The following is a 22,174-nucleotide window of genomic DNA, read 5'->3' as shown; positions in this document are numbered from 1 at the left end:
GGCCCCACTGATTTTTTGGGTAAAAACATGGCTTAACCCAGAGTTAACATTGAACCATGCCATTATGACTGACATTATGGCAATGGATCTGGCTAACAAAATACCCTGGCTGGTTTATTTGAATAAAACTTTCCAACAGTTGGGCCGCATAGAATTGTTTCAGTCTCCATCCTGTATTAGGAGGGAGGATGTTAATTGGATTTAGACACAATTCTTAGACAGGGCCAGATTGGCTTGTGAGGAGTAGGAACTTGCGAAACCAGCTGCTAGATCGCATTTTATGTTAACTACTTCTCCATCACTAGAGCCATATCTCATAATTGTAACTAAACCCTTTCATAGGTTTCTGTTGACCAAATTTAGGTTTAATTGATCCATTTTACTTTGGGTAGTTATCCATCATGGGCAAAACCAGACGCAGGCCCCCCCTGTAACTGTGACAATTTTTCCCAGAAAGACACTATGCACTTTATTATGTTTTGCCAGATATACAGGGACATAAGAAAAAAATATTTGTTACCAATCCTGAGAGAGGCTGGTTTTACTCAAGTTAGGCCTGCATTAATTTATCTCCAGCTCTTGGGCTCCACCCGCATTATTTTCTGTGTGGCCAGTTTTTTGGTGGCGGCAATTAGGATCAAGAAAATGAAAGCCCCACCTAATGTACTTTTTTAATCAACTATGTCTTTTAAGTAGATTTTAACATGATGAACTGTCCTGCACTAACTAAAAAATGCCTTTTACTGTATTTATTCTCAAGATACATGATTGTTTTTTTCTATGTTGTATGTATGTAAATTTTATGTCTTTTATGATTTTAACAAATCGAATAAAGTGTATTTGACTGACTGATAAAGTAACCCTCCTGTTAGGGACGCTTAGCTAGGTGTGTGGGAGGTGCTGCAACACCCTCAGAATGATTTTGTTAGAGTTCAAAAGCAAAACTAGTATCTTTTGCTATGCTTACAAAGACGAAGATTACATTCAGGATTGCTGCTTATTTCTTAACAGAGATTAGTGTTTAGGTTTCCCTTTTCTTACTCCAAAGCAAGTGCATTTTGCAACTGTAACAATCCTCGAGATACAGAGGAGAAAGAAGGCGGCTGCAGTATGCCATAATAATTTCAAACACACAACAAAGTTGAAATACTTACAAATTAACTTCTTAACTATTTCACACTATATCACTAGCAATAAAAGAACAAATAAGACATCTTGCTTTTTTTTCTAATTTTGAAGTGTCATGGAAAAAAGATTTAATAGAATAAAAACAAAGAAAACACCTTATTTGTGAGATAAATATGCTTAGAAACCAAATTTTCACAAGCTATTGCTTGTGCAACAAATTGGTTTAGCAGTAAAACTACACACATGATGCAAAAAGAAAGGCGCATTTCAAGTAGACTGGTCAATGGAAAATGTGCTCTCTCCATGGCAATTTCTGACCACTCTATGCTTTACTCCTATTTGGGAGCACCTGCTTCACAATACTCCACTGGATATATACTACAGCAATACCATTATCTTCCTGAATGGTCGTAGCTCATTTGCTACACTTGTCTTTTATTCAGTGGTTTGACCTTTCACAAACACTCTTGTAGAAGCGCAGGCCTAGGGTACAATGGCACTCTTAATAACTGACATGCAGGCCAGAAGTTTCAGCGGTGGCCACAAGTTGCCCATGTCCTTTTTACTTCTCCCCTCTGCTGCACCCAGACCAGGGATTGAATGTGACATCATCACTGAGATGGTAGTCTCCTGGTGAGCCGTTACACCAGTGAATTCAGTGGCGTATCTTTAATGGAAGCAACTCCACTCTGAAAATTGTTCCAGCACCACTGCCTGCCATATATAAGGGTATTGCAAGTCACCTTGGAGATCCATAACCTTACAAGGAAACAAGGCGCTCTGCCTCATTTCTCTATATGGTCATGGAACTGCTCTGTGACTTGCAGTGGGCTTATGATGCTCCCCAGAGGTCCCTGCTGCGATAGCTCTGTTAGACGCCGAGAAGGCGTTCGACTCCTTGGAGTGGCCTTTACTCTGAGACATGCTTTCCAAATTGTGTGACCCCCTCGTTTTTTCTAAAGTGATAAATCTCCTGTATGCACAGCCCATGGGTTGTATCAGGGTTAACGGCTCAATCACCTCTCCCTTTCCCATTATCAGGGCTGCTCTCCATCCCCTTTACATTTTAAAATAGCAATGGACCCGCTGGTGAGACATTTTCACAAGCGCCATCTCCACTGAGGCTTCCAGTTTAAAACCCTGCGCTCTTCTTATCTCACTCTATGCGGTTGATATGCTTCTCTTCGTCAGACACCCGGAAGATAACTTAACCTTGATTCTCCATGCGATTACATGATTTTGGAGCCATTCTGGTCTTCTGAGCAACTGATCTAAATCTGAACTTTTTCCCATTGTCCCCCCCCTTTCCCAGTTCCTTGATTTATTCCTCAGTTTTCCCATACCACTCACCAACTCGTTCTTTCTTATGCTGCGTGGTCTGCTCCTCAAACTCATTGGGGCTGGCAAGCCCCCTCACATCAGCTGGGATACGTTGACATTGGTACTCCCATATGAGAGAGGCAGGTTTGAAGTGCCTCACCTTCACCTTTACTATCTCGCTGCAGAATGTCATCATAGTTACAATGCGGATGCCAGACAGTTGTACAGCAAACCCGAGGTGGATCTGGCTGCGCCTACTACGCTTGCTTTTATACTTCCTAAGGGGATCCCCCAAGACCCCAAGGATGTTGAAACCCTTTCCACCACATGCTGGGCATGGCAGAAACCTCAACAGATTCTGGGTAGTACCCTCCTTTATTCCCCTGCCTTAACACTTGTAGACAACCGATGACTCCCTGTAACTTGCGAAACCCAAGTTAAATGAACCCTGTTGCGATATGGTCTGTACACCTTTCGAGATCTCTTCCCAGAGAGTCATGCACTGATGCACTCCACGAACATGCACTTCTCTACGGCTCAACTCATGAACAGTTTCATTCTACACCGTGTACATAATGCATTGAGAGCTACCATGTTGACATATCCGATAGCATCCAGATGAGTTTCTCCCCTAACATTAGTAATTAACGATTCGGATAGGAGACGATTAGTGTCCAAATAGTGTCATGCAGTGTGGCTTTGCTCCCATCCCAAAATGCAAAACTCATACTCTTGAGGGAGAAAGACCTAGGGAGACTCAGAACAGATAAGATATGGGATGCATGCTGTGCACAAACCCAGATGGTATCACCTAACCATTGTCACAAACGTATTCACTTCAGATTTTTGCAGCGAGCCTATATCACTCCTAATGACCAACACAAATATGACCACTCGCGGTCTTCTGACTGTTCTAAATGTTACACCTGTGGTGCGGATTTTCTGCACATGACGCAGGCACATTTCACCCAACTGGGATGAGATTTTTTCCCAATTAACGTAAATGACAGAGATTGACCTAGACCCTGACCTCCGCCTCGCCCTGCTTGGTTAAACTACAAAACCTTCCTAAAAGTGCTAGATGGTTCAACTACAATGGCCATGCTGCTGGCCGAAGGAGAATTAGCCCTGCACTTCGGTAAATGTCTTCCCCCATCTGATAAAAACTGACTCACTAGCATGACATACTGCAACACTACCAGCGAGCTTCACGCCTCTCTTTAGCCCCCGACTTCTAGACTGAAGGATATTTGACAACCCTTGCACGACTATCTACTCTCCACCACAGAAATGTCCCAAGATGACCACACCGTCCTATCGGAGCACTCCTGTCCTGATCGATCACCTACTGTACAGACATTACTCTCTCCCGGCCCTTACACTAGCCCTCACAGATGACACGCCGGTGATGGCACCCCTGGACTCTCTGACACGAGCCCTCCCATTGCATCTCCCTACCCGCCTTCCCCTCTCCTTCCTGTTATTTCCTTCCCCAGAACGTAACACCGGCTCTTCCATTTCTATTATTGAACCGTGACAGTGTGGACCATGCAACTCCCTATGTATGCTAGAGAGAAAACAGCTAGATTCACTAGTTCTTCGCTCTGTTTATTCTTTCAACTACTGTTGTAGAGCATACAGCATGCGCTGGTTATATCTTATATGATCACAGCCATTACATTTCTTTGCAGAATATTAACCAAACTCTTAAATACCTTTGTTAGCTACACAATAATGAGCTTATATGTGAATGAGATCTTTCGTTTCATGATTGTATGCTATTACACGGTTGCCATACCGCTGATTGATGTTTTTTGCATGCATGCTCATCTTTATTGGTACTTTTCAAACATAAATAATAACATTTATGAAAAATAGCCTTATAATGTATGGCAGGGGGTTCTTTATCCCATATAGATTTTTAAATGCTGTAATAAAAACAAATTGCATCTGCACGGTTTGCTGTAGAACTTGGGATTTTTGCCATTTTTATTTAAATACCTCATTATATGTCATTTTTGAAGGACAGTGTGATATGAGAAATTGAGTGTTAATGTAATGTGAATAAAACAAACTTATTGCATATCAGTTTGTAAATGTATCACCCAATAAAGGCACTCAGCCTGAGGCCTCATTCTTGAATACTGCTATAAAACTACCTTGTGAGTTGCAGTATTTTTGTTACATACATTAGGGGGTACTCTATCCGATTTCTTTAGTATACCATAAAATGCTGGCAACGTTACTTCTTCCAACAAGTACAATAAAAGCAAATAGGGTATTTCTGTACTTTAATTTCTAGCTATTTTGCACCTCCTTAATTACCGTGGCACAGCAGTTTGCAAGGCCTCTCCTGGAATTATCTGCCCAGTTGTGGAACTAGATCTCCACATGGATACAGATCAACGTTAGGCCTGGGCGAAAATTTCGTTCCGTTCGCGGAAATTGCGATAATTTGACATTTTCGCGTTCCGCGGAGAGCGCGAAAATGTCAAAATGTCCGCATTCCGCAGCTTGGCGATAATTTGTTTCTTGCTTGCGCTGTAAAATAATACATGCGCGCGCGCAATCGCCTTACCTGATTCCCTGCGTTCGCCGACAAGTTTTCTTGATCCGGTCGCGTTCTCCATGAGATGTTGTATTGTTTTTAGCCATTTACGCTGTCTCGCGACAGTTCGCGCCCGCAGTGACGTCATGCGTCGCGCGATCACGTCTTTCTTCTCGCGATCATGCACCGCGAGACAACTGAAAACAAGATGGCCGCGCCCGCGAGCAACCACATGGGTAAGTTGGCGAGCCGCAACCATGCAGAAAATCTCGCGAACATGCGGGAAAAAAACTTCCGCATCTTCGCGATATTTCCGCGTGTTTGCGATAATTTTTAACATTTTCGCGATAATTTGCGAAAGTGGATTTCGCAAATTCCGCCCACCCCTAATCAACGTCTACATGGCTCCGCTCGCCCCCATCGTCAGAACACACGGACTCAACATTGTTTCATCCGCAGATGACACCCAACTCATCCTCTCCCTATCCAACGAACGCAACGCAGCCAAGCACAACTTTCAAGAAGGCATGGAAGCAGTCGCCAAATGGATGAAAAGCAGCTGCCTACAACTCAATACTGACAAAACAGAAGAACTCATCATGGGCCCACACCAGGACATCTGGAACGACACCTGGTGGCCCCCCGCCCTCGGAAACTCACCCACCCCCATGGACCACGCACTCAACCTCGGAGTCATCCTGGACTCCAAACTCAAAATGGACTGCCAGATCAACTCCGTTGCATCCTCCTGCTTCCGCACCCTCCACCTCCTACGCAAGACTTTCAAATGTATACCCCTCACACAGAAAGACTGTCACTCATGCCCTCGTCACAGCAGACTTGACTATGGCAACACACTCTACGCCGGAATAAACAAAAACCTCAGCCGCAAGCTACAAAACATCCAGAACGCCACCGCAAGACTGGTCCTCAACCTGCCTAAACACTGCCACATCTCCCAGCACCTGCGCTCACTCCACTGGCTCCCCATCAAGGCTAGAATCACATTCAAGATTCTCACCCACGCACACAAAGCCTTCCACAACACCGGACCTGCATAACTGAACAGCCGACTCGAATTCCACGCACCCCGAAGGACCCTATGATCAGCCTTGCTCTCCTACGCCGTGGTCCCCTGCACCAGGAAGTCCAGATCGGAAGGCCGCTCCTTCTCCTTCCTTGCGGCCAGAGCCTGGAACACCCTACCGCTCCACTTCAGACAGACGACATCACTCCCCATCTTCACGAAAAACCTCAAAACATGCCTCTTCGACAGACCTCCTCCTTGATGGACAGGAACCTGCACCTCCCCTCCTCACCAGCGCCTTGAGACCCTCACGGGTGAGTAGTCGCACTCAACAAACCCATGATGGATTGATTGATATACAGACATTTCCAATTGATACAGCTGTCCACAGATTCTTGACCTTTTGAATTCTTCCAAACCTGGGACCGTATTTGAGCAGTTTTGTTTTATTTTTTTTATTTTAAAGAGTTTTATATAGCGCGAACTTGACCCGAATCGGGTATCAGAGCACTTTACATAGCACCGGTTGCATTACATGAGGACACTTTTTTTTTTTAGGCACGGGGAGATTAAGTGATTTGCCCAGAATCGCCGGATGTTCAGCGTCATTGCCGAGACTCGATCCCAGGTCCCCAGATTCAAGGTCGACCGCCCTAGCTGTTAGGCCAACTCCTCTCCCCTAGTTGCTCCCACATGCCGATAGGCGGACCCATCTGACTCATCGGAGACTTTGCGCCGCCTCTGGAAGTGACGGCACAGAACCCTATATAGGCGCCTCCCATGAGCGCTCACGTCAGTTCCTGTTTTTACAGACCCTCTAACATGAATGTCAATATGCTCATCATTGGTAGAAGGTGGATACCAGACTGATGTACAGCAAACCAGAGGTGGACCTGGCTGCACCTACTCCACTTGCCTTTATACTTCCTAACGGGATCCCCCAAGACCCCAAGGATGTTGTTCCCACATGCCGATAAATGGCCCCATCTGACTTGTTGGTAGCTTCGCACTGCCTCTGGAAGTGACAGCACAGAACCCTATATAGACACCTTCCATGAGCGCTCACGTCAGTTCCTGTTTTTACACACACTTGAATCCAGAGCTCTGCTTTCAACCTTTTTGTCAGTCAATGTCGAGATTTTAACCTGGTTCCCCAGTTCCAAAGCTGGCAGCTCTGGCCGTTACCCCACATCCTCTGCTGCTGGTTCTGAGCGAATGTTCTGCCTCCTGCTGGAAGCCGGCAGAACTCTATTTCTGTGTTCTCATTAGTATTTCCATTCTTTGAACCCAGACTACCGATGGCACTCTCTGATTTTTGGAAATGAAGTGTGTAGAGTGCCACCCAGCCTCAATAATACTTTGTTACGCAGTTTACATTCCAAGGGCCAGGCGTGGCCCGAGGGCATAAATAAACGAGGGAGCAACTGCACGGGGTCACTCCTCAGAACTACAGAACTGGCGTGTGTGTCCCTTGTGTTAACACTATGTCCGAGTGAGGCCTATAGCTGCTGCCCCTCAGGCCACCCCAGTCTACACTGGTGACGAGGACTGTTGCGCACCCTGTGGCCATCTGCAAGTGGCCCTGCCCACAGCACTCACGGAAGAAACAAAACTGACCAGAAGGGGTCCAAGCTACATGATGCAGCACGCAGTGGCAGGTCACTGGGCCCAGCTGCGGACTCGCCGGCTCTGCTGCCGCACCTGGCTCAGGGTCCACGCAGTGATCATCGCAAGCAAATGCACACCAGCCAGGCACTGGAGAAGAAGAATGCCGCAGCACCCCAGCGAGGATGAAGCCTTTGCAACAGCATCACCCGCCAGCTGCAAGTGCATACCTCACCATGTGTGCGGCAACATTCCTATGAGCCCAGAGAGGGGGGAGAGAAAGCTTTTGAGTCCAGGCCTCACCCCCCTCGTGGGCGCTGAATGAGGTGAGTGCCACAAGGCTGCCCCGACATTGCCACTGTAACACAAGCCAGTGGATGTCAGTGGGAGGCCCGCCCTAGGGGATCAGTGTATCGAAGACTGAGAGAGGATGAGGGCTGAGACTGTGTTTAAGAAAAAATATGTAAACAAAATAAGCCTGTGTGATTTATACATTCTTTGTACCAATTTTTATTGATTTTTAAGGATCAGGCATATGACATACGTTGCCGTCCTATCCAGGCGGTAGCATCAGATGAATGAATACATTGCATATCATTCTTTGACAGGAGTGCATGATTCAATGCTATAAAAAACTCAATGTCAACACAAACCAACCTTGTTAACGGATCACAAATAGATTGTGGGTGTTAATAAAGACAGCTTATTTTTTACCGTGCAAACCAATTGTTGGGTAAACCCTATGATATACCAAGCTTGGGCCCCAATAAACATTCAGACTGTATTTGCAGAAAAAGGGAACAACAGTGACCCGGTTCAGCGAGAAGCCTGTGTGAGATGAGTATTGTCTGGAAATAAAAGGGGGAAAGGTCAGAATTGAGGAAATCAGCCACCAGAGAACTGTTGCTTGATGTATATGACAATTAGACAGAGAGGGCACAAGAAAGCTCCTGATGAAAGCTGGTGTGACCTATAACTGGGGGCACGGATACAGCAGAAACATGTTGACATACTGGCAGTAAGGAGGGGTGCAGGATTTCCTTACTCTTTCCTGTCACCACCATCCTTCACGTTTTTAACCCTGGCCGGGGGGTCCATGAATAGACTCTGAATAGGGATACCTCAAAGCTAGTTTTAACCTCCACTGCACTTTTCTTTCGGTGATCCCATTATGATTTGGCTTTAAATGTTTTTATAGTTTACATGTTTGTGTTGTCTTCTGCTCCCTTTTGCTCCACCCCAGACGTTGGCCTGCGTGGGGGTGTACTGCAGCAAAGCCCGATGAGGAAGCATGTCACAACTTTGTGAGTGAGGGCAGTATTTTCACACTGTGCATATGCTACCACTGAGACCATTTACTTTTTACTGTCTCTACTCCTCATGGGTGTGTACAGATGTACGTGCATGGACACCAATCAGCTGGATGAAATTAGGTCCTAACTCATACAAGGCTGTAAGTCGGCAGCCCGCTGATGGTTAATCCTGCACCAACCTGGAATCGCCTTGGATGCCATACTAGTGCTGGTGAGGTCGCACGAGCTGGCAGACACCCGACCAGATGAGGTGGAGGTTGCTCTGGCTAAAGGTTGGCCCAGGTGGCCACTCCTCGCACCATCAAGGTAAAGGAAGAGCAAGTAGATGTCCTGCCTGCGTCCACAAATTCCTACGAGCACACCAACAAACTCCCCATAGCACGACAAACTGTCAGTCAATGAATTTGTTGATGCAAAGGGCCACCCAAGCCTGCATCCCCACTGGTCCTCAGTGGAAACCTGCAGTACTAGACTAGCAGGCCATTCAAGAGAGGAGGAGAAACACAATGCTAGTATGGTTCCACTGTGCAACTACCCCCGATCTGTCAGTCAGTCATAATGCAAGCCCGTCATCAAGGATGGATGTACCGCTCACCATTTGAGAGAGAGGTTTGGAATGTTGCGGGTATCCAAGGCACAATGGTCACTGTGCAGTGGGGCCATGCTACTGCAGCCTACAAAATCCTGGTTTAAACAAGTAAAATTCATGGCTGGGGGCGTGGAACAGAACCAGGAGGAAGAAGTGCTCTCTGTCGCTCCTGATGCTGTGGTGCCAGACCCCTACCTTGGTGGCACCTCAGACAACACCTGCATAACTTAGGTGCCATTACACCTGTCAGGAGGGTACACAGGGCAGTCTTACATTGCCCCAACACTGGCCGGTTGCCAGGATGGAGGAGGCCAAAGCCAAAAGTATGGTCTTCTCCCCAACTCAGCCCCAAGTCAGACACTGAGAGATGATGTGTGTACTGAATAGAAGTTGAGTGTTTACAGTTAATAAAATTTGGAAGGGATGTAAAGTGCCACCCGGCCTCTATAATACTTTGTTTTGCAGTTTACATCCAGAGGACCAGGTGTGGCCCAAGAACATAAATAAATGGAGGAGCCACCCCTCAGGGTCAGTCCTCGGAAGTAACGATCTGGTCTGTATGTCCCTTGTGTTAAGGGTGCGTCTGAGTGAGGCTATAGCTGCTGTATCCCCCCCCCTCCCTGTCTACAAAGTGCATAGTTTTTTTCTGAAAAAAATACATACTTTCGTTGACTGGCGAAACTGCTGACAGGATGACGGTAGATTTTCAAGGAGATTTAAGGAGAAAATTAAAGTGTCCTTTGAATATATCCTAATGGGCTTGACTGAAGTTATACGTAGCTGCCAAGTTTTTACATTGCTTATGGTTGACATTTCCATTGTTTCAATGCACTTATGAGTGACATTCAACTGTCAAAGGTGTGACACTTAGAGTGACACTGTCTCACAAGTAATGCCAAGCAATGAAGTTCATAAAAAGAGAATTTCTGAAACGTACACCCTTTTGAGAATTGAGAATTTCCCTGACCCCTGAAGTAGGAAGTCACTATTCTACTGTCCCTACTTAAAAATATTGACTTGCATATTTATGGTGTTTTTGGTTGCAGACTAGGGTATCCAACACAATAATTACACAAGTTACTATTCAAAATAGTGAAATAATTCAATTTCTCTCGGATCACACGCTCTCACACACACTCACTCACTCTCTCTCATGCCGATAGGAACATGGAAGTGTGCCCGATTGATGCTCCCAAACATGGTCATCATGGGACTACTCATCCAGATGGGGGCATTCTGCAGCTTGATACAGTGATGGGTAACACCACCACTCTATCACGGTATGCAGGCGAACACTAATACACACATGCATGTCTGCACAGGGCTGCTGCTAGAGAAATACAGCACTACCAGCAGCTTTGTGGTGGGCTGTGTCCAACGAACAACTTGCCCAGCATGTGTTCAATAATATTTATCAATGAGTTTCCAAAAAAACATTTTATCCTAATCTTCTGATTCATTTTTGTTAAAAGCTTTATTTTTCCCAAAATTTAAAGATGATGTTGACTGTGACTGTTATGCTTTACCACACTCTTTAAATACACTGAGAAGTATACAGTTTTTGAAGATGAGTATGTTTTGTAATGTTGCTAATCTACAAGCAGCAGCTGTTTTCAGTATAAAACAAATTGGTTCTTGAAATTCTTTTGGCATAGACATCCATGCCAGTGTTATTTTGTGAGCTGGAATAACAATCTTATTTTATTGTTGAGTTGATAGTTGCTGCATTAATCACACCATGCATCATAAAGTAAATATTCTAGACATAGCATATACATAGGATTTTCTGCTTTCGCACTGTTCGTGGTGTATGTTTGCTGACATGTTCTTTCCTCTCTTGTAGAAAGAGCTTCGTTGCGGAGCTTGAGCATCCAAGCTGAGTCTACCCGCGGGTTCGGTATGGGACGTGCAATCAGCACAGGAAGTTTGGCAAGTAGTACACTCAACAGGTATGCTGTCCGACCCTTGTCGTCAGAGGCAGAGATTCTCAAGAGACTGTCCTGTTCGGAAGTGTCCCTGCTGCAGCCACTGCAAGGCAACAACACAAAAGAAAAACTGGACAGGTCTTTCTGGGAGCAAAGGTCCCATGTGATGAGCAAGTCATATCATGATCTGAGTCAGACCTCCCTTTCTCCTAAACGACAAGCGCCCAGTGCTGGGATCGGCCAAAATTCTCAGTCTATGGGGAATGCATTTCATCATCTTGCAAAGTCAGACACTGAATCTGTGACTGGGTATGGAAGAATTAAGTAAGTATACACTATCTTAAATATTAAGGCCTTTCTAAATATGGAACAGATGCCTCTGTCCATGCTTTCTCCATTCTAAATATGTGGGTAGCATATCACTCTGTGAAGTGACTGGAAACAAGAGCTTAACCAGCTGGTAGCACACATACAGTTGTGTCTTGCAGCCAAGCCACTCTTGCCATACAAGTGCCCACCTTCTACTGTTTCCTTCTTTCTACCCATTGGGGTGTTTCAGTAGCTGGCTGTCGCTTACTATGTGAGTTCTAACATGAGACCCAAGCCCCATTTTTTTCTCTCAAATGTGTATTGTTTTTTTATACACTCGTCTGTTGAATAGCCTATCCCATAATGCTCTGGACTGAAGTAACTTGTGCCGTGCCACTGTCAATTAATAGCAAATATTTCTATGTTTACTCTGAGACTCATGTGGGGGTGGTTGTCATCTTGTGGACACCACCTTCTTTCTTTTACCATTTATACAAGGTCCCTTTGTGCCACAGATGCTGGAACTGATCAGAGTAGTTAAAAGCTTATTAGGAGGGCAAATATCGAGGAAAGGAGTGCAAAAGAGCTAAGGATCCTCGCAGAGCTGGACCCTCACTTGTTCATGAGTCTCCATTGCACCGTTTGTTTTAATTTAATCCTTCCATCTTGGTGTGGCTGTTGTTCTGTGGGATTAAGCCAAAATATCTGTTTGGGTGCTGCTTACATCATGGTACAAAGAGCTCAAGCTAATGTTTGTCTGTGGTCACACGTTAGCGAATCAAGTCTGTCTGTGCCATTGAGTCCCAGGAGTTAGGCTGTGATCTGAGCTTGGTACTTTTTCAAGCAACCTCTATTTCATCCCCAGCCTCAAAGGGGCTCACCCAACATCAGATTCCTCATTCTTCCATCAAGTAGATCAGAGATCTTGATGGATGCAGAGGTTGTTGAGAAGAAGGATGCTTAGTTAATATGTGAAGTATCTTAACATAAGAGGCTGCAAAGAGGCCAGGCTCCCTCCGTGTTAGGGTACAGTCCCTCTCTCCTCTCCACTACAGGGTTTTGACAGCCAAAGTGTAAGCACCAGCCCCTGCTAAGTCCTTTTTACATGACCATGGAGAAAGCTCTGACATGGTCAACACCAATCTCCTCCATCCTGGACTAGGCTCTGGAGAGACAGAAGTTCACAACATAGTGTCCCATCTGTCACCATCAAGCACACAACTGGTACCAATGACTCATCCACTCAAGGCCTTAGTCTTGAGGGCTCTCCAATGCCCGCCACTCTTTTTGAGAAGCTGGAATCTGTTATGGATAGGTCTGGGACATAGGACCAACTAGGCCTGGAGCATAGCTCCTCTTCCTGGTAGAGTTTCTTCAAGTCCCAAAAGCAAACTGAGTATATGGTGTCCGAGGTGCAGTACTTGTACCCATTTTAACCTTTGAAGTAGGGAGACTTCAAAGAATGGCCTTTGTACAAGATCCTGCCATGCAGCCCTTTGTGTAGGGACAGGACCTAGTCCTTTCAGGTAGAAGTGTCAGTCCCTCCCACACATCCTGCTCGGGCATACCCATCACTATGCAGATGACCAATCAGGCCCACCTATCCTTCTTTTGTGTGGGTCTGTCTAAACTGAATGCAGAAAGTCAGCTGTCACCCAGCCCTGACGTGTATTTTAGAGACAGGCAGAAGGCACAAAATGGTCTAAGTTAGAAAACGCCATCTTTCTAAAAGTAAAAATAACAATTGATGGACGGAATGCTGAACAATGTCAAACATTCACCCCCCAGTACAGAGATCTGGACCTAAATCCATTGTTTTTTGCCCACCATGCCAGTTGAGTTTAAACCCAGCCATATGCAAATAAGTTTTGACCCTGCTCCCCATTGGAACAGTCCAGCTCGAACTGCCAGGCCAGGTCCTCCCTGGACCAGAAACAAGCATCCTGGGACCAGTTTCGGGGTATCACCCCTTATCAAAGAATAGAAAAGCCTTGAAGACCTGGCTTTTCATACAGGAGTAGAAGACATATGCACATCTGCCTGATCCGACAACAACATGGTCACATCTTAATCGGACTTCGATAACCCCAAGACGCCCTAGGGCATGAATTCGCGCTTTATAAGTCACATTTACATTACATTAGCCTGGCTAGCTTGAATTCAGTGGCATTGTGAGCACGAGAACCACGTCTGGGCATACTTGTCCCACTCGTGGTGACAAATGCAAAGAGATTTTACCCAGATCTTTTGACTGGGGGTGAATATTTGATTTGTCCCACATTCCATCCATCATTTTTGTGTCTTTTGATTTCCCACTCTAAGTGCGCCGGGTATGCCCAGTTGTGGTTCCAGGCTCAATGTGTCACTGGATTCAAACTAGCCTGGCTGATGAGGGGCTATACCCTGAAACCGGGCCCAGGATGCTTGTTTCTGCTCCAGGGGAGGACCTGGCTTGGACGTTTGAGGCTGGACTGTTCCCATGAGGAGCAGGGTCAAGACTGATTTGTATATGGCTGGCTCTAAGCTGGGGTGGCATGGTGAGCAAAAGAACAATATTTTTAACCCAGATCTCTTGACTTAGGGGGAATGTTTGATGTGTCCCGCATTCCATCCATCATTTGTGTCTTTTTTTTGTTCCTCGAACTAAGTGTGCTGGGTTTGGCCTAGATGTGAGTCCCGGGTTCACTGTGCCACTGGATTCAAGCTAGTCTGGCTGATGAGGGGTGATAATCCGAAACTGGTCCCAGGATGCTTCTTTCTGGTCCAGGGAGGACCTGGCTTGGCAGTTCTGGCTGGACTGTTCCCATGAGAACTAATTTGTATGTGGCTGGGTTTAAACTCAAATGGCACGGTGAGCAAAAGAATGATGAATTTAATCCAGATCGCTTGACTGGGGTGAACATTTGATTTGTTCCGCATTCTGTCCATCATTTGTGTGTCTTTTATCTTTCTAAAAGTGGCATTTTCAGACCTGCAATTTAAAAACTAACTAGACTAAAATATGTGTTTTTAAATTGTGAGTCCAGAGACACCAAACTTACTATATTTTCCCAATTGAAAGTTAAAGTTCTGGCCAATTTTAAAACAAGACAGAAAGGGCAGCAAAGGCGGGGGCACAGCCATCCTATTTAAAGAGCACCACTCCTGTACTCCTATTACAATTACCCAACTAGGCACACATGAGATCTTAGCTTTCTCAGTCTCTAGGGAAGACCACATACTGTTGGGAGGGGCAATCGTCTACAACCGCTCTGGTTTCCATCCCGGACTAAGCACTAACCGACTTTCACAACTTCTCCCCCTCTGCCTAAAACAGAACCAGTTCCTAGTTATAGGGGACTTCAATCTTTACTATGAATACGCTACGCTGGAAAATGATATGGCAATAATGCAACTAACCCAGAGAATCTCAGAACCAACCCATGTAGCTGGACACACCTTGGACCTACTGTTCCCCAATATAAAAACTATTAATATTCATGAGGTTAAACCACTCCCTTGGACAGACCACTCTTTAATCTATTTTTCATTCAGCCTACCAAACAAGCAATCTAAGGTTGTAACAACATATCAGTCAGGGAAAAGAGCCTGGAACCTAATCACCCAGGAATCATTCTCCACTCATTTCACCCACTACGACCCCGCCACACTACACCGCAAATCTGCTCATATATCAACAGCACACTTACAAAAAAAGGAGCGAGAAATCACTCGAACAATGCGCCCCAAACTTAATAGCAAACCAGCCAACAAACCCCGATCAGAAGAGTGGTATACATTAGAACTAAAACGAAAGAAAAGAAAGTGTCGAACCCTGGAGCATAAATGGAGACTGTCAAAAGACAGCATAGACAGACAGAACTATCTAGCCAAACTGAAAAACTACCATTGCGCCCTAAACAATGCCAAAACAAATTATTACACAAAAAGGATTGAAGATAAAGGTAGCTCTTCCAAAGAACTCTACAAAGTAATCCGCGAACTTTGCAAACCCACCAGTTTGGTGCAAACTATGGCAACCACGATGGAGAACTGCGAGCTAATCAATAATTTCTTTACTGACAAAGTGACAAAAATCTACGCGTCCTTTGACAATTCCCCTGAAGACGATATTATTGACTGGGAAAATCTGGCACCCCATCCCTCAGCACAAGCCCATCTCAACACTTGAACTCCTTTTACAGAGGAACAGGTAGCCAAAGCTATGACTGAGGTCAAGGCAGGATCGCCACTCGATCCCTGCCCACATTTTATTTTCTCACAACTAGTATCAGTTCAATGCCCCCATGTCACTAAAGTCTTCAACCAATCGTTAGAGCTAGCCTCTTTCCCAGACTTATGGAAGAAAACAGTGTTCTTTCCCCTACTAAAGAAAGCAGACCTCGGAATCTACGATCCAGCAAACAATCGCCCAATCTCCCAACTACCATAATTATCTAAAGTCCTGGAGTGTTTAGTCAACAAACAACTTACCACTTTCCTCAAATCCAAATAATTTGCTCAACCCCTTGCAGACTCGCTTAAGGGCCAACAATAGTACAGAGGCCACTTTATTAGCTGTATCCGACAACATCAGATTACTTGTCGATCAAGGTAGAGCCGTAGCATTGATCCTTCTGGACCTTACTGCGACTTTCAACACCGTTTCCCTCACTAACCTACTAAGAACCCTGCATGAAAAAGGGATCTCCTATAAAGCTCTGTCATGGTTTGCATCTTTTTTGAAAGATCGAACCCAAACAATCCAAATGGGATCTTGCTCCCGCACCGCTAAAAGCATTAATGATGAAGTTCCACAGGGAGCCACTTTAAGCCCCACCCTTTTTAATGCATACGTCTCATCCCTAGCAGACATCAGCAGGAAATGGGGCTTTGATATTTGCTAATACGCCGATGACACGCAATTGGTGAACCCCTTGTAAATAGGCTGACCTATGCTGATACCAAGAACAACCTAATAAACTGCCTCACTGACCTTGCAGGCTGGATGTCTGGGCACTGCCTAAAATTAAACGCCGAAGAGTCTGAGGTCCTGCTTTTCGGGGGTGCCCATACAATTTGGGACAATAGCTGGTGGCCCCAGGCATTAAGCACCGCCCCAGTACCAAAGCGGGCTGCAAAAAACGTGGGCTTCATTTTTGATGATACTTTATCTATGCAGGATCAAGCATGCACATTCTGCGGAAGAGGCTTTACCACACTGAAACTTTTCAGAAGACCTTTCCCCTGGATCCCTCTGAATTGCAGAAAAATTGTGACACAGGCCCTATTTCTGAGCAGGCTGAACTACAGCAATGCCCTTTATGTTGGCATGGCCGACTATCTCTTCTCCCGTCTCCAGGTGGTCCAGAACGCTGCCGCCAAACTAATCTGCAATAAAAATAAATACAGTTCAGCATCCCACTGCTTGAAGGAGTTACACCGGCTGCCAATGCGCCAAAGAGCCAGTTTTAAGCTCCTCTGCTTTGCACATTGAACCCTGCATAAAAAAGGCCCACACATCTTACGAGATAAAATGGAATTTCGTGTTCCATCGCGCAACCTGAGATCGCGCCATCAGGCCTTGCTTCAGTCAAACGTATGACCAAGGTTAGGATGGGCGACCGATCCTTCTCCAAAGCAGCCGCGGTCCTTTGGAACAACCTCCCACTTGATCTACGCTTGACAGACGACTATCTACTGAAGCTGAAAACCACCCTTTTCCCTAGATACTGACCCTGCCAAAGGTCAATCTTAGAGTTCACTGCACTGCATTGCATTCAGCCCTAGCGCCGTGATTTGCCTCGAGATGAATAATGCGCTCTACAAATACCCAGATACAAATACAAAGGGTTACAATGCAGCTCCAATGTTACTCAACGGGAGAGAAAGGCCTTGTAGTATTGAAAGACGAGTTCAAGAGTATTTTATTACCAGGACATGTAAAACTCAAACGTACATGTCCTATCATTTAAGTTCACTGCACCCTGCCCATGGGCTGTCCGGGGCCTAATCTAGAGGTGACCTATATGTAATAAAAGGGAACGTTTGGGCCTGGCAAGTAGGTTAACTTGCCAGGTCGAAATGGCAGTTTAAAACTGCTCAAAGGCTCTGCAGTGGCAGGCCTGAGACATAGTTAAAGGACTACTTAGGTGGGTGGCACAACCAGTGCTGCAGGCCAACTGGTAGCCTTTGTTTTATAGACCCTGGGTACAGGCAGTGCATTTTACTAGGGTCTCAAAGTAAACCAGATATGCCAATCATGGATAAACCAATTGTCATCACATTTAAAATACAGAGCATATGTGCTTTAGCACTGGTCAGCAGTGGTAAAGTGCTCAGAGTCCTAACGCCAACAAAAACAAAGTAAAAAACAGGAGGTCTGAAAGCAGAAAGTCAGGGGAAACCACGCCAATTGATGTCAGGTCTAACAAGGTTTATCACCTGCACCAGAGGCCCTTATCATCTGACACACCCTGTGCTATTGCTAGTCCATCACATACCTGATCTTTAGTTGTTCCTGATTCTACCTGCATCAGTTCATCTGCTTCTATTTGCCCCCTCGTAAAAAGCCAAGCATGTCCATCAGAGAATGGTGTCAGTACTGGATAGCCCTAGACACTGCACCCAAGGAAGTTGTGCCTTTCCATGCCTATGAAGCTCCTTGGGAAATTTCCTGTCAATATACTGTTTGCACAGAAAGAATGAGGTAATGGGGGCATCTGCCTTTTAGTTTAAGTCTAGACTCCCCTCTCTCAAAACCTGGCTAACATCCTCAAGCAAAATGAGTAAGTGTGAAAAAAGGCAATCTTCAAGCTACTCATGTAAAAGTTTGTGGACAAAAATACAGGGTACCCAAAGGATGTTGATCATTGTGTCTGGGAAGATTCATTCTCTCTCTTTAGTTATGATTCCTGGCACACATCATCCTCTCATATGCCGAACAAAGCTTATTACCTTGAGCCAAGGCAAAAGAACATGGCAATTTATAGTCTCTCTTATGCAGTCCAGTTCCATGACATAAGGATGTACTGTACGATATACCTGTGTCAGAAGCATAAACTGCATCTCTTTGCCTCCACGATGTGTCCAGGGGAAGAGGTGTATGCTCAACCTAGACAGCAAAAACGCTACTGAGCAAAAACCTCCAATGCCCTGTGATCCTATTGGTGCTGGTGCAAAGCCATAGACACATATCTCTGTGTGACTGCACACATGACTGGAGTCTTTGGGCCTGAAGCCAGAGGTCCAGGAAAATGTCCTCTTCCTACTGCTCTGTGACAGAAATATTTCTGAATCCTCTGTAAGTTTCCACAGAAGTAGAAGCCTGTCTTGGTTGGAGCCAAGTCCTGGCCTTGCCACACTAGTCATACACCACGTTACAGCCAAGGGATGTTTGTCAGTGCTTAAAGTCCGCCATTAACTTTCATTTAAATTAACTAACAGCCATGTCCCTTTCATCAGGTTTGATTTCACAATCCGGAGTGGAATTACCTTTAGAGCAAATACCAAGCAAGTTCTCCACTTCCCATACAGGCTAGGGAGTCTCAATAATAAATACTTTGGGTCAAAGCCAGCCTGTTTGTCGACACCTCAACAGGATCACTCAATTTGGGTCAATAGGGGAGTCCAGAGGCAAGGGTGTCTTCCCCTTCTCTACCTGCAGTAAACCCACATTTACTCTCTCTGGTGAGAGGATGGTTGTACTTTACATCTTTCCCAGCAACCTGTGTCTATTGAGCAACTGGCACAGTTAGCATTTATAGAATGCCTGCATTTCTCAGCCAGTATGTGGCAGGAGTTAAACATTCTTATTTAGGCCCAGGTCTCCTAGCATCAATCCAGGACAATGACTGGCTGTTTATATTGGATGTGCATACCACTTACCTTCATGTGCTGATCACCATGGGAAACGAATACAGCCAGTTCAAGGAACTGTTGTTTCATCTCATCTCAGACCCCAGATGTTCACAATGACCTTTGTCACAGTGGTTGACTTTGTGCAGCTGCAGAACGTTAACTTCTGTTCCTAGGTGTATGCTTGAGTAGAGCTCAATTGAAGAAACCTGCAGAGACCATTTTAACCTTGGTCCCCTGAAATCTAGTCTGCTTTGAGTTTTCAGGGAACTTTCCAAAGTATTCCCTGGTACTTTCAAGGAGGCTCCAGTTCATCAGTCATTCATAACTCGAGATTTTAATACTGGAAAGTAGTAACCATAAAGAACAATGGATCAGCTACTTTAGAATGGATTGTTTTATATAGTTTTTATTAAGGTTTGTAAGGACATATAACACATTGGCACAAAAATGTCATGCCCATTTCTCTCAGACGTGTAATGTCCCATAATGCATTAAAAAAAATCCCTTTCTGCTGCTCTTTGCAGTAATCACAAATGATCATCAGACATTGTTATCTCATGAGTGCTGCACCACCTCTACTCCAGTCGTACTCACCTTTTCTTTTTCATGGGCCACCCTCACCAGGCGCGCAACGGCGGGCTTCAGTCGGGTCCCAAATCACCCGAGTCAGCCCCAACTCATGAGTATTCCAGTAGCCTCACTTGCCCTCCTCCTGAGCTCTTCACAACGGACTGTCATGTGGAGGATCACTCAGGCGCGCACAAGTCAACCTCAACTTTCTTATCCCTTCTGGTGTTTCATGCGTGCTTCCATTTGGACATGTCCCTGAACCGTAACTCGCGAGCTCTGCTGCCACTATCATACTTATCATATGTGCGGCATTACTATTTATTAATAAACACTGTAGTGATAAAAGAACCGAGACCTAAAAGATTCTAGAAAGTACAGAGCACCTATACATTCCAGCCCATTAGATAACATTGGGTCAGATTCACAAAGATTGATGTGTGAATAATTGTGACTATCTCTTGTAGTACCTCAGGTTTATCCATGAATTTCGAGCACTGTATGCTCTTGGCTTATTCCTCAAATTCATTTCAGGGGTACTATAAGAAGAGTAAGTCAGCAAAATCTTTGTGTCCTTCGTCCTTAATGATTTCTAATGTTTATATTTTTGAATGGCCTACATTTCCTGTATGTTAATAATTCCCCTTTATTTTTGAAGCCACTAGCTTCAACGGAACATGTTGGGATATTGAGATTACTGTTCCAAACTGTACCCCAGTTTCAGATGTATCACCAATCACCTTTTGGATGCACGACAAGCTCAGCGTGCCTATGCTGGCGAGTTTAGTGTACAAAGAGAAATACTTGGTTATCCATTCCCAGTGCAGTAGCTGACGTCTTGGGACACCTGTCACAAATGCAGTGCCAATGACAAGCGACTGACTGCTCAAGGCTAAGATGGAAAGTCTAACCAATGATGCATTTGAATCCACTTTTCTTTATATAGGTTTATTATATTTGCATCTGCTTTTGTCTGTAACTGAGTTTCTCCATCACTAAACTGTAATGCATATTGGGTTGAGGTTTCCTGCATGGCCCTTGAACCATAGCAAGGTTATGCTTTAAAAATTAACCAAAGCTCCTTAAAGGAAAGCAAGAGTACCTCACAGAGTCCTTGGCCTTTCCCCTTTGCTGAATAGCTGGCTTTTGGCCAGTCTTGAGGTGCAACTGATGTCATGCCTACTCGATGATTGACATCCTTAAATTTACCTTTCAGGGTGAAATATAGCAGCTTGTGAATTTGTAAATTACTAATGAGGCCCACCTGAAATCGAAATCTGTGTTATGATATTATTGATTATAGACTAAATTACACGCTGTAAAAGTGTTAACACTCACTGCAGGTCATCAGCAAAGAGCAGCATATTCCAGAAATAATCAGTGCAACCAGGTTAAGCGAAAACTAAATTAGAGCACCACATCATATGCATAAAAGATTAAGATTAGCTCTTTACGGGTTGCCATTTCAGGTGCATGTCTGTCCTAGGAGTTTTTGATTGGCAAGTCTCTTACACAAACGCATTTTGTTTTACAAACCCCTTGCTTTGCAATGTGAGGCTGCTGAGTAAAGTAAAGCACCTTTATTCCACAGACCACTTCTAGCCCTTATATTATCTTGGCAGCAGTTAAGCTAAGTCCCTGATGCGGGGGATATAACCTTTTAGCAGTTTTGCAAATACAACATTACAAAATAATATATTTATCAGAATATAAGGCTCTCTTGTGGTATTGTAGTCCTCAGAAATAAACCCAGAGTCCTATAAGTTTGTTTCCAAACCCAAAAAAAGTTTATTATTGCCATCATCGCTGCCTGCATATGTCTCAACGCTTAAAGGAAAAAAATATCCCACGCACACACAAATCTTGTTCTCGCTCATCTGCTTTCCATATGGAAGTTTTAAAACGAAAACAGTGTTTGACATTTGAGAGCCCTGGCCAAAACCCTGCATGATCTGTGGGTATAATCAGGATTTCGAGTATGTAGGGGGACAGCATGCAGGGATC

At 44.9% G+C, this 22,174-nt stretch overlaps 1 protein-coding gene across 8 annotated transcripts in view; it reads left to right on the top strand.

The window, feature by feature from the left end:
- Nucleotides 1-22,174, top strand: part of PTPN13 (protein tyrosine phosphatase non-receptor type 13) — an 830,096-nt gene that overhangs the window by 453,258 nt on the left and 354,664 nt on the right. For all 8 annotated transcript variants that reach the window (XM_085636547.1, XM_085636545.1, XM_085636546.1 and 5 more), the window contains one exon: nucleotides 11,374-11,779. In XM_085636547.1, coding sequence (XP_085492673.1) covers nucleotides 11,374-11,779 — 406 coding nt within the window. The remainder of the gene's footprint in view (nucleotides 1-11,373; nucleotides 11,780-22,174) is intronic.

Source organism: Triturus cristatus, chromosome 2_1, assembly GCF_964204655.1.
Source record: "Triturus cristatus chromosome 2_1, aTriCri1.1, whole genome shotgun sequence".
NCBI classification, from domain to species: domain Eukaryota; kingdom Metazoa; phylum Chordata; class Amphibia; order Caudata; family Salamandridae; genus Triturus; species Triturus cristatus.
The sequence above is the reverse complement of the archived record's forward strand: the minus strand, read 5'-3'. Positions and strand labels throughout refer to the sequence as shown.